Raw genomic sequence first — 12,510 nt, forward strand, 5'->3', positions numbered from 1 at the left:
ATAAAAATATTAAAAATAAATCTTTCTAAAAATAAAATTATTAAAATTGACATAAATATGAACCATGTCACCAAATTTTTATTTTCGTAAAATAAGATTTCAGTTTTGTTTTTTGGGCCATTCCTGTTTTTATCAATTTCATCCTTGATTCTCGTTTTTTATTTATCAGGTAGTTAGTTTACTGCTTTATTTCCCACTCTGTGCCCAATCGATCGTGGATTATCGGCCCAGTGATTGCCAAAAAGGCTTTCACTATCGGAGTACTTGCTAGTTAGAATTGGGCCTCAAATCCAAGTCCATTTAGTACATATATCCGGGCCTCACCTTGGGCCTATTTTTTTTCTTGCAAATGTGGATCCGATATTTTGTTTTATGATGAATTTTTCTTTTAGAGTTTCGGGCCATTTTATTAAACGGCCCATTGCACGGGATGATTTGCAACAGGTTTGACGGCACCCATTTTCTCTATATCTTCCACATTTTCTCTCTTTCTTTCAGTCATCCGATAGACATGGGTGAATCTAGGGGTGGAATCGGGTTGGGACCCGTTCCGTAACCCACTTACCCGATTTCCGTCCCGATAAGAATTGACATATTTTTTTTCTCACGATCCCGCACCCAAAAAGTGTCGGGATCCGAATGTTCGGATCCCGAACATTCGGGATCCCGTCGGGAGAGGGTAATCCCTAATAATATATATTTTTTAAAAAAAAATTCTATGAAAATATTTTTTTAAAAAAAATTATGAAAAAAATCAAACAATTTTTTAATACATTACAAATAAATTAAAATTTCTTTATATATAACAATTAAAAAACTAAAATTTTTTTTAGTACATTACAAAGAAACTAAAACTACTACTTAATTAATAAAAAAAACATATAATTATTCATAATAATAAAAAAACAAAATAAAAATTTATAACTCAATGTTAATATTAAAAAAGATAAATATAAAAAAATTATATGATATAAAATTATAAAAATATTAATATTAAAACATAAAATTTTAAAAAAAAATTATTTTTGTAATTAAAAAATATTATTTTTATATTCGGATCGGGTCGGAAATTCCGTTGGGAAGAGTAGCCTATCCCGATCCCGATCCCGAAATTAATCGGGTTCGAAAAAACCCTGACCACTCGGATCGGAAAAATTTCGGGACGGGATTGGGTTGGGAATCGGGACGGGTCGGGATATATATAAAATTTGCCACACCTAGGTGAATCTAAGATGAAATTCATTTCTATTTTCAAGTAAACACGAACAAAAAAGGTTGTACTCAAAATCCAAAATTTTGCTAAGGTTGAAATTCAACCCCAAAAAATCTGAAACACCACCAAATACAAGCGAAAACCACAGCAAAAAAATTAGCTAACCCTCTTCAATAGTGGTATTGAAACTAAGCCTTATCGGCTTTAGCAGCAGTCGCAGCGGCTTGCCCACGAAGACGACCGGTTCTTCTAGCAGCGATAAGACCAACCTTTTGTCCAGGTGGAGCATCACGGCGCACAGTACTGGCATGACCAATATGTTGATGGTTACCACCGCCATGGGGATGCTCCACGGGATTCATAGCAACACCACGAACCTTGGGCCATGAATTTCTCTTCACTCTGAATTTGTGATAGGCGTTTCCAGCCTTCAAGAGCGGTTTCTCGGTACGACCTCCTCCAGCAACTTGTCCAATCATGCCGCGGCATCCGCTAGGCACAATCTTCTTGGCTCCTGATGGAAGTTTAATCCTGTGACAACAAATAACTCAAAAGGATGAGTGAGTGCTCACTACGGCAGACTCTCTACTCCAATAACCTCAAGGGAAACGATTTAAAGTAAGCACCTTGATGTTTGATCAATACTTTAGAACTCACAATAACCCCATAAGTTGAAGTAGCTAGTGATAATATACAGTATATATTTCAGACACAAAATAAGAATCTTCGAAAGCTCAATTACAAGAACAAGCCAAAATGAAACAAGGTAAACACTTCAGTATACATTACAAGATACCTTTGGTGATTAATAAACCTCAAACAAAAGTTCAATCGCAAGAACTGGCAAAATGAAGCATCAATCAATCCAATCTGCAGTATTATCCATGCATTGCAAATGCAAATAATCACGAGAATAACACACACCATGACAACCAATTCAAGCTAATCCCTACTTACGCCAAAATTGAATTTGAAGTAAAAAAACTAGCTCAAAATGTATTTTATTTGGCCAACTCCAGTAAATCCATTCAGAACATGATAATAAGAAAAGAAATCAGTTTCGATTAAATAACAACAAGAATAAACATAATACCTAGAGGTACCGTTATCAGGGTTGTGAGAGATGACAACGGCGTAATCTCCAGAAGCCCTGGCGAAAACCCCACGATCACCAACATGGTGTTCAACGTTGCACACAACGGCACCTTCTGGAATAGATCTGAGGGGGAGAACATTTCCGACGATGAGATTGGCCTTCTTCCCACAAAAAACAAACTGTCCGGTGTACATGCCCTCGGCGGCGATAAAGAGCTCCTTCTGGTGCTTGTAGCGGAAGGGGTGGCGGAAGGTGACGCGAGCAAGGGGAGCACCGCGGCCAGGGTCGTGGATGATGTTGTCGATGACCCCCTTGAGGTAGCCGTTCCGCTCGCCGTAGTCGAGGGACCGGAAGCGCGCCGGGCCCTTGCGGTGGTGCGTGTGGGATTTGAACACGGATCCCGCTCCCTTACGCTGCGACCGGATGACGCGACCCATCGAGAGAATTGGGAGTTCGCTAATTGAATCCAAAGGAAATTTATAAAAAAAAAAAAACAAAAAAAAAAAGGTTTTTGAGGTTTTAGGGTTGGTTTCTGGGCTAGGCCCATTACGAGATTGGGCCTCATTTTATGGATGATATATATAATTATGATAAAATTACTCTTTATTATTTTTAATCCTCTTCATATGGTTGCGTTTTATAAGTATAGGATTATATTATTAATCTTGTCAATCTCATGTTTATTTATTTTTTAGAGGTCATATTAATTCATAAAGCTCTTTCATTTTTATCTAATTTAAAATTTAAACATTTATGATTTGTCACAAATAAAATGTGCGATAAATAATCATTTTTAACTAATTATCTTTTCAATTGAGAAAAATTACATTAACATCATTTACTTCCCAAAAAATAATATATAGAAATTTTAAATACTTTAAGATATATTTAATACATTTTATTTGATTTTAATATATGAAAAATCCATTTGAAAATTATATTACAAACTAAAAATAAGATTATAAATTATAACCAAATGACAAAATTGTAACTTGACATTTAATCATGTTTTATTTTTTCCAAATACTTTGAATACCCATTCCAGAAACTCGTTCACTAGTGCGAGATTGGCTCCGCGGAATCCACATCTCCACTTGAGTTGGGTTGTGGCTGGAGTTGGATCTTCCAGTTCGTTTGCTTTTCATAGTTTTTTTTTTTTAAAATCTTTTTAAAGTTAGTTTTTAAAAGTGTTTATTTTTGTAAAATTTGTGTTAATTTTATGTTTGAATAAATAGATAAAAAGTATTTTTTAAGTAATAAATGTGTTTGGATGCATATCATTAAAGTGTTTTTTAACTTATTAATTTATATATATATATTATTTCTATCGTATTTCTAAACCATTGTCATTAAACCGATATCATAACAATAAAATATTGAAAATCTTTTAAAAAAACATAAAAACAATGGTTAATGTTTACATTCCATTTACTATAAATTATTTAAAGAAAAACTTATATCTCAATGTCGACTTTGGATTGATAATGAAGTTTTTATGTCATCTCTCACTTTTTTCATTTCATTAATATTTTTCTGTGTTGGCTCTTGCCATCTTGTACCTCTATCATGGACATAATCATTTTCATCATCTTGCTCGATCTCTTGTAAATCATCAATATTTTTGAGTTGTTCAAGAATATCTCCAGCCGCAACATATCGCTTTATGAAATTATGCAAAGCAAAACATGTCACTATAATTTTAAACTGAGTATCCAGAGAAAATGTGGGCATGTTTTGTAATAGCTTCCATCGTGTCTTGCACGCTCCAAATGTTTTTTTCAATAACTGTCCTTAATTAAACTGGAATGATGATAATTAAATATTTCATTTCTTAATATGAAATTTAGAGCCAATCGAAATTGAGGTAAATGATATCTAGTATCTTTATACAGTACCATAAAACTTTTGAAAGTAGGATAATCGACATCAACTAAATAATATTTTCCTGCAAAAATAGGATTAAAGGTCAAAATATTAATATAACAATAATTAACAAAAATCATATGAGATATATTAGTATCAAACCTTCAGGTGAGATTGGAAAATGTAATTTTTCTCTTCGCAGAGCCTCTTTAAAAATTTTAAAATTATGAGCAGAACCTTTCCAACCAACCCATACAAAAGTAAATCATATGTTGAAGTCGCATACAACCATAACATTTGTTGAAGTAAATCCTTTTCTTCCAATGAAATCCACTTGCTTGCTAGGCGAAACACGAATGCATATATGTGTGCCATCAATAGCTCCTATACAATCTTTAAAATAAGATCAGTATCTTTTATTATTCTCAATATATTCAGGAACATCTGTAAATTTAGGATCGAAAGGTTTGATGATATCTCTCGACAACTTCCACATGAAATGTAAAACACCGTGAAACTGTCTTGAAACAGTTTTTCCTTAGTGTTGAAAACGCTCTTGAACATTCCTAAATGAAGCAAGTTGACTCATCATGTACAAAAATAATCCCACCTTTTATATATATATATATATATATATATATCAACTCCTTTTGTTATCTTTATGCTATATGTTTGGAGTATATCATCACATAGTTTATAAAACACATGTTTTCTCATTCTAAGCATTTCAAAACATCGTGTCTCATTGTCATTCACTATCTTCGCCACCCATTGAGAACATGATAGTCACAATGTCCTACATTCTTGTTACATAATATTTCAAAACATAATTCGTAAAACCACACACTAATAATAAAACTATTTTTTTATTAGAGACATGCGTATTTATAATGGAACATCTAATACAGTTGAACTTGAACTCTCGGACATCCTGTGAAAAATGTATGAATAAAGATAAAGATAGAACACAAAACAAATTGAAATAAATATTTTCGAATCATGCATGAAAAATTAAAACATACTGTGGAATGAAGTTAACTCATCAACAAAGGGCAGAAAGAAAACAAGTGCAAAATTCAAGTAATTTTTCTAAAAGAAGAAATCATGCCAATAACGCTTCAAATCATCTTTAGTGAAAGTTGCCCAACCAAGCTGTAGTTCTGGGTCCTTCAATTCGATAAATGTTTGTCTATTTTTTTTTTATATCCAGAACTCTAATAACTATGAAGAATTGCTCACTACTAACTACCATACCAAACAAATTACGAAGAACCTCCGGGCAAATTTTCAATGCTACATGAATCATCTTTTGGTGTTTCAAGTATAGACTTTTGAGTCTCAAATTTTTTGAGCACACGATCAAATTGATTAGCTAACCTAGTGCCAACAGGACCCCTTTTTTCCCCACTCTCGTTTCTCTTTCTCTTCCTTTGCTGCTTAGAATTGTCAGCTCCCATTCTCGAGTTTTTCAGAACTTCTTGGTTTTCAACACTAATATACACATCACTTTGAAACTCTCCGTCTAACTCAACATCCTAATCATTTGTATCATCATTCAAATTATTATGAATTGGTTCATTCTCTAATGGTGCTATTGCAACATATCCCGTTGAAATAAAACTTTTAAATATATTTTTGAATAAATCTAAATTCTTGGGTCCCCTCAACCTAAACTTTGCATACTCGGGATTTTCCTGTAAATTGAAAAGTAACACAAAAAAAATAAAAATAATTTGATATATAATTTTAAATGTATTATAGAAATTATGTACCTTAATCTTCTCCTCCCACAACTATTATCAGCTTGCACAGTCATCTTGTTATGATCCCAACCAAGACATGTCTCAATATTTTCGATAAGTTGTGCTCACAATGCAAAATATTTTCTCATAGCATCCCATTTATTTTTGAATTGTTTCTGATTGAAAGAAAGTCATGTTCTCTCAAGAAATTTGAAAACTAAATTTGTATACCCCGCATTTTTTAAATGTTTGTTAGGCTTATTGCGTGATTCAATTTCTTCCTCACAAATTTTTAAAAATATTTTGGTATTATGATCACTCCAGTCTGCCTTAGTATTCCCATTAGCAACAAATCCAGGGTCAACAGCCTCAATCGTATATCTAGGTAATTGGCTTGGATTTGATAATCTTTTTTTAGAGGCTAACTTCGAATACATTCTATATTCAAAAAATTCTGAACCATCATCAATGGACAATCAAAACGTAAAATTAGCAGAACCTATACACATGTTCAAAATTTATTTTAAACACAATAACATCCACCTCAAAAATGAATTTGAGACCAAAGTAACTTTAACAATCCGTAAGCTAACCAACATCAATTCATTTCTCATCCAACATCAATTCATTACTCATCCATGAAAACTTTCTCAAATTCCTTTACAATAAAAACGTACACACTGTACACACACAAATATATATATATATATATATATATATATATATATATATAAACAAATGTCCATTGTACATATATATAACACACACATACAAAATATATATACACACACATACGTAACACACAAATTATATATACGTACATTGTACATGTATATACAACACACACACACATACAATATACTTTACATATATATATAACACACACACACAATATATATACGTTCCTGTAGATGTATATATAACACATACACAATATATATATATATATATATATATATATATATATATATATATATATATATATATAATATACTCTATATATATGAGTTTCGATCACATGGACAACCACTATGGGCAACTACGTGAGCAACAGTTGACGTGACAATCACTCATTGGATGTACAAGGTGTCACGTCAGCTGTTGCTCACGTAGCCCATGATGGTTGCTCATGTGATCGAAACTCTTTCTCTCTCTATATATATATATATAAATAAACGTTCACACATCAATCAAAAATTAATGCTACGAATTGTGCTAAAAAAAATTGTATGAAGAATAGTTTGAAAATTTTACCTTCTAGAATAATGGATGAAAAAGTTGAGAGACGTAAAAATTGATCGACTTGTTTTAGGTTAATGAAAAGCCATCTAAAAGCTTTAAATTTGGGTTTTTGAAAAAACTCTAATTTCAGTGTAAATAAGTTCTTTAAGCACTAAACGCCCGATTGATTTTCCCATAATTTAAGGTCCATACAATAATAAATGCCAAGTACTAATGAGATCTATTTCAAGGATATCTCCATTTATATATATACGAACACACAAAGGGAAACGAAGAGGGATAAACTCCCAGATGATGTTCAACAAAAACACAGAAATGCAAGCAACCATAATCCACAAGTTGTAATTCAAACAAGTAGGATTGACTACGACACTACTAGTAGCTGTTTTCAGTAGACTCGACAGATTAACATAGAGGCGAAGAGAGCAGTGAACCTAAATTATCTTCGCTTAAACAGAATGACCACAATGGCCATGATCGCCAGTCCCAAGAAGGACGCACCGATTACATTTTCGGTACTTGGTCCAGGAGTCCCACCAACATTTGCAAATATCTTGGTCCCTTTCCCTCCAAAAATTTTTTGGAAGAAATCAGACAAGTTGCTCATCATATCAGCCATTTTAACCTTGATTTTCAGAACAAAGTCCTCAAATCCGTTGGCTGGCTCAGATTCTGCATCGCTGGATGAGTCCCCGATGCTTTTGGCAGACACGTTCTCAAGATGATCAGCACAAGTAACTGAATCTGATAGGCCCAAACCTTTTACCAAATTTAAATACAAGGTGTAAGATATCATGTTTAACTAGCAAGTGGCACAAGATATCCAGTGAAATGGTATTTTAGTAACATATTTCATATACAAAATCAGTACATCCAACGGCAAACACTTGAAAACATGATTAAATTTTTTTTTAAAAAAATCTGCTTACACGTCTTTTGCGAATGCAGAAACTCTTGAAGCTCTGGGTTCTGTAGAACAGCAGTCCACACATTTGGATCACAGGCAATTGATGCAACAACACTCTACCAAAACATCATATCAAGATGTCATAATCACATAATTATATGATATTTGATCCACCCAGTGGGAAAATAGATATATCAATTATAATAAGATTACACATGGAAAAAAAACTCATTCTTTTGACAAGTAATAGTAACCAGTTAATACGATTCAAGAAAGAGGGGTGAATGCCCACAATTAAATTAGAAACTTGTTTATCAGATACCATCTAACTACATCAACTTCTTGTTAAAGTAACTCATATTTTTTTGCAAGAGGTGAGATGAGTAACAATGAATATCTCACTTCTGAAGCCCCTGCAGAAGAGTGGAGAAAAATTCGAACATATGCAAGCGAGTAAATGTAATACTCCTAAAGGAGAAATGGACTCTAGGTGGCGAAAGAATTGCTCCAAATAGAAGTGGAAAGTAAGTAAATGAACCTGAGCCGCAGGGCTCTCATGCAAGAGCCTAAAAGCCTTGACAGCTGGTGATGTTACCGCAGGTGCCATTATATCACTGAGACCACAAGCTTTAGCACATTCAACTTGTGAGTTTGAAAGAGATGAGCCCAAGTTGTGTTTTGCAACAACTGAATTCCCATATCCAACAGAATCACAAGACGACTGATATGCCCTGCAAATCAAGAAATTTGAAAAATAACAGAAGATTCTAAGGAATGTTTGTTGCTTTACTAGGGAGAAAACTCTGGTACTTGCACACCAGAGCTAAATGCTTAATAAAAAAAGTTCTCATGGAATTTAATTGCACACGGGACATTGAGAGACTAAAGTTACAATTTTTAACAAAATCACACATTAAACTTGAAATTTCTTTTCTATTTGTGAGGGGATATCCCTGTCTTTTCCCTTGGCCTGCACACTAATCACGGTACGATCCACGGCCGAGGCTTCCGTAATGAACAAAAATGATGTAACAATGATGATCGAACAAATCCAAAATTCATAAATCATCCCCCAAGAAAATCAACCAACACTTACAGCTAAATCAATCAGCCCAAGAAATTTAAAATTCTAAAAGATGAAAGGAAGATACTTTTCAAGGGTGACAGCGAGTTCAGAAGTGGCCTCTTTGGCTTCCTGGAGTGTCGGCGCACCGCCGAACACAACTCTCGGCATCGGCTCACCCGCGCCCATGATCACCTTCTCCTCTCCACCGGCGTACACCCAATCATCAATCTCCGAGCACGAGTTTTGAGACTGCGAAGACACCAGCTTCATTTCCTCCCCCGACGAAATTGTGGTCGCGGCAGCCCGAACAGAAAAGGGCCCGCGCTTCGCTGACGACATGGGAAGGTGCTCCGCCTTTATGCCTCGGATACCACCAGCCGCCACCGTGACCCCGGTCAGCTTCGCCGCCGCTCTCATCGCTCCGCCACCCATAGTCACTTGTGGAAAACGAAGGATTCGAATTGATGGGAAAAAAAAAAAATTAACCCTCTAAAGGGAATTTGCTTCTGGTCGAAGGAATCTATCTAATCTGGAAAAGGATAATCCCCGATCGAAGCCGATGATTCGGTGATCAAAATGTAGAGTGAAGCGTCAGCATCGCGAAACGGGTTAGATATTTGTCGATCAATGGATAGACGACTGTACAAAATAAATATTTAAATTTAGGATAATAGATATAGGGTATGTTTGAAGTTATAATAATTAATTTACATATAATTTATTTTTATCTATTTTACGTTTTTTTATATTATTTATATATTTTTAATTATTTATTTCATATCAATCAAATCATAAATTATTTATTTTATATCAATCAAATCATTAAATTTAAATTACTATATTATTCTTTATAAATAATATTATTTATATTTTTATTAATTATTAAAAAAATAAAATAATAATGTACTATTTTCATATAATATATAATCAATCAAATCAAACAAACTATAATTTATCAATCAAATCAAATCTTATATTAACTATCATTTTTTATTTATTTTTTATTACAATATATTACTTATCTCTATATTATTTATCTTATCTTCAACTTCAAACGGATGCATATAATATAATAATAACTAGATTTTTCATAATTATTATTACAATTATATTATTATTACATCTACATCTCTATACTACACCTAAATTATTATTATTATTATTATTATTATTATTATTATTATTTTTATTATTATTTTAAAAATTGAGACACATTTAAAAATTATTTTTGGTATGTTTGATGACATCAACATAAATTTACAAATTTAACCCCGACCCCAAACATGCATTGTACTTCATATAGAGTATTGGGTAAAATAGTAAAAATGTAGTTGCATTTTTCACTCCTGCTATCAAAAACCACGTCATTACCCACTATTTATGTCTTGCTAAAATTAAGGATTCATTCCAATCAATTTCATTACCCACTATTTATCTCTTGCTAAAATTAAGGACTCATTCCAATCAATTTCATTGTATTTCTTTAATATCGACATATTATTTGCAAAATATTAAAATTTCATATTTATTATAATTTTAATTAGACATTAAATTATTTATGTACACATCGGTTGCTAGTTATTATAAAACACAAGGACCATAAAATAACTAGTTTTGGGTGCCTGCGACATTATCGACATCTTAAAAATCTTTCAGATTATGTTTTTCAAAAAACATTCTTTCAGATTATTAGAAGTATTTTTTCTAATCTATCTCTTTACTAATAAATTTTTTAGATTATTGTAACTTGTATCACTATTTTATTAATTTGAAAATTAAAAATTATCATATCCAAATAATTGTTCCATCTATATAAACATGGTAAATATTAGGGGTGACAAATTTTACATAAAATCCCGACTCGTCTCGATTCCCAACCCGTTCTCGTCCCGAATTTTTTTCGTCCCAAAATTTTTCCGACCCGAGTGGTCGGGATTTTTTCCGACCCGATCAATTTCGTGATCGGGATAGACAACTATTCCCGACGGGATTCTCGACCCGACCCGAATATAAAAATAATATTTTTTAATTAAAAAAATAATTTTTTTTTAATTTTTATGTTTTAATACTAATGTTTTATAATTATATACCTATAATTTTTTTTATATTTATCTTTTTTAATATTAACATTGAGTTATAAATTTTTATTTTATTTTTTTTATTATGAATAATTATATGTTTTTTTTATTAATCGAGTAGTTGTTTTAGTTTATTTATAATGTACTAGAAATATGTTTTAGTTTTTTAGTGGTTATATATAAAGAAATTTTAATTTATTTGTAATGTATTAAGAAATTGTTTGATTTTTTTCATAATTTTTTTTAAAAGTATTTTCATAGAATTTTTTTTTAAAAAAAATCTTTCGGGATTACCCTCTCCCGACCTGACGGAATCCCGAATTTTCGGGATCCCGACACTTCTCGAGTGCGGGATCGGGAGAAAAAAACATCACAATTCCTATCGGGACGACAATCAGGTAAGGGTGTTACTAGGAATGACAATGGGTCGTGTAACACCCGGTATTTTTAAATACGTAAATCCACATGCATAATTAGGAAATTTAATTATTTAAATTTTAGATTTATGGGTTAAATAATTATGTGAATTATTTGTGCATGATTTAATTTATTTTTTAAGCATTTAACCCATAATTAGTGATTTTTATGATTTTTAGTATTTTAATTATTTTATCGTGTAGACGGGACCGTGGACGGACGAGATGACAACTTTCTAGCCAATTAATTTCATGAGCCTTTTTAGAGCCCTAAAATATTATTTTGAGTTTTATTATCTCAAAATTTTTAGTATTTAATTTTATATAATTTTAGGAGTCTATTTTTATTCAAAATAAGCCAAAATATTGACTTTTTAGTATTTTTAAAATTCCCTAAATTTATAATTTCGAGATTTTCATATGTTTAACTTAAATTATCAGATTTTAACTTTTAGTTAGAGTTTTAAAATTTTATGTTTTATAATTAAACCTTTTAAATTATCCTAAAACCTATTTTAATTAAAATAAAACTCTAACCTAATCTACCCCAAAACCCATCGACCAAAAGCTCTTAGCCGCCTCCCTCTCCTCCATCTTCATCTTCTTCCTCGAACCAAAGCCAAGGAGACTCCATAGCTCGATTTTTGTAAGTTTTGAAGGGTTGTTCATCGTTCGTCGTCCCGGGAATCGTTTTACACGCTTCTAAACTCAAACATTGGTGAAAGACATGTTTTCTTTCCCTTATTTTCGTGCCATATCAGTGAAATATATGTGTGTGTTGTGTATGCATCAAGACCTTCAGAAATTTTTCAGAAAAGGCTAGGGATGGTTGAGCATCTCACGTTTTTCTCACTTTGTTTGACATACACTCATTTTTTTCTTAGCCA

The 12,510-nt window shown here is 32.3% G+C and overlaps 2 protein-coding genes across 2 annotated transcripts; both read right to left on the reverse strand.

Annotated features, from left to right (window-relative positions):
• Positions 1 to 1,250: 1,250 nt before the first annotated feature.
• On the reverse strand, positions 1,251 to 2,760 carry LOC140883962 (large ribosomal subunit protein uL2-like). Its single transcript, XM_073290590.1, has 2 exons — positions 2,307 to 2,760; positions 1,251 to 1,744 (listed from the first exon to the last, which is right to left on the reverse strand). Exons 1-2 carry the CDS (start codon positions 2,744 to 2,746, stop codon positions 1,402 to 1,404), a joined length of 783 nt encoding a protein of 260 aa, XP_073146691.1. The 5' UTR covers positions 2,747 to 2,760; the 3' UTR covers positions 1,251 to 1,401.
• Positions 2,761 to 7,377: 4,617 nt separating this feature from the next.
• On the reverse strand, positions 7,378 to 9,768 carry LOC140882996 (uncharacterized). The gene is made up of 4 exons (XM_073289280.1): positions 9,215 to 9,768; positions 8,602 to 8,794; positions 8,086 to 8,179; positions 7,378 to 7,915 (listed from the first exon to the last, which is right to left on the reverse strand). Exons 1-4 carry the CDS (start codon positions 9,559 to 9,561, stop codon positions 7,596 to 7,598), a joined length of 954 nt encoding a protein of 317 aa, XP_073145381.1. The 5' UTR covers positions 9,562 to 9,768; the 3' UTR covers positions 7,378 to 7,595.
• Positions 9,769 to 12,510: the final 2,742 nt, after the last annotated feature.

Source organism: Henckelia pumila, chromosome 2, assembly GCF_033568475.1.
Source record: "Henckelia pumila isolate YLH828 chromosome 2, ASM3356847v2, whole genome shotgun sequence".
Taxonomy (NCBI): Eukaryota; Viridiplantae; Streptophyta; class Magnoliopsida; order Lamiales; family Gesneriaceae; genus Henckelia; species Henckelia pumila.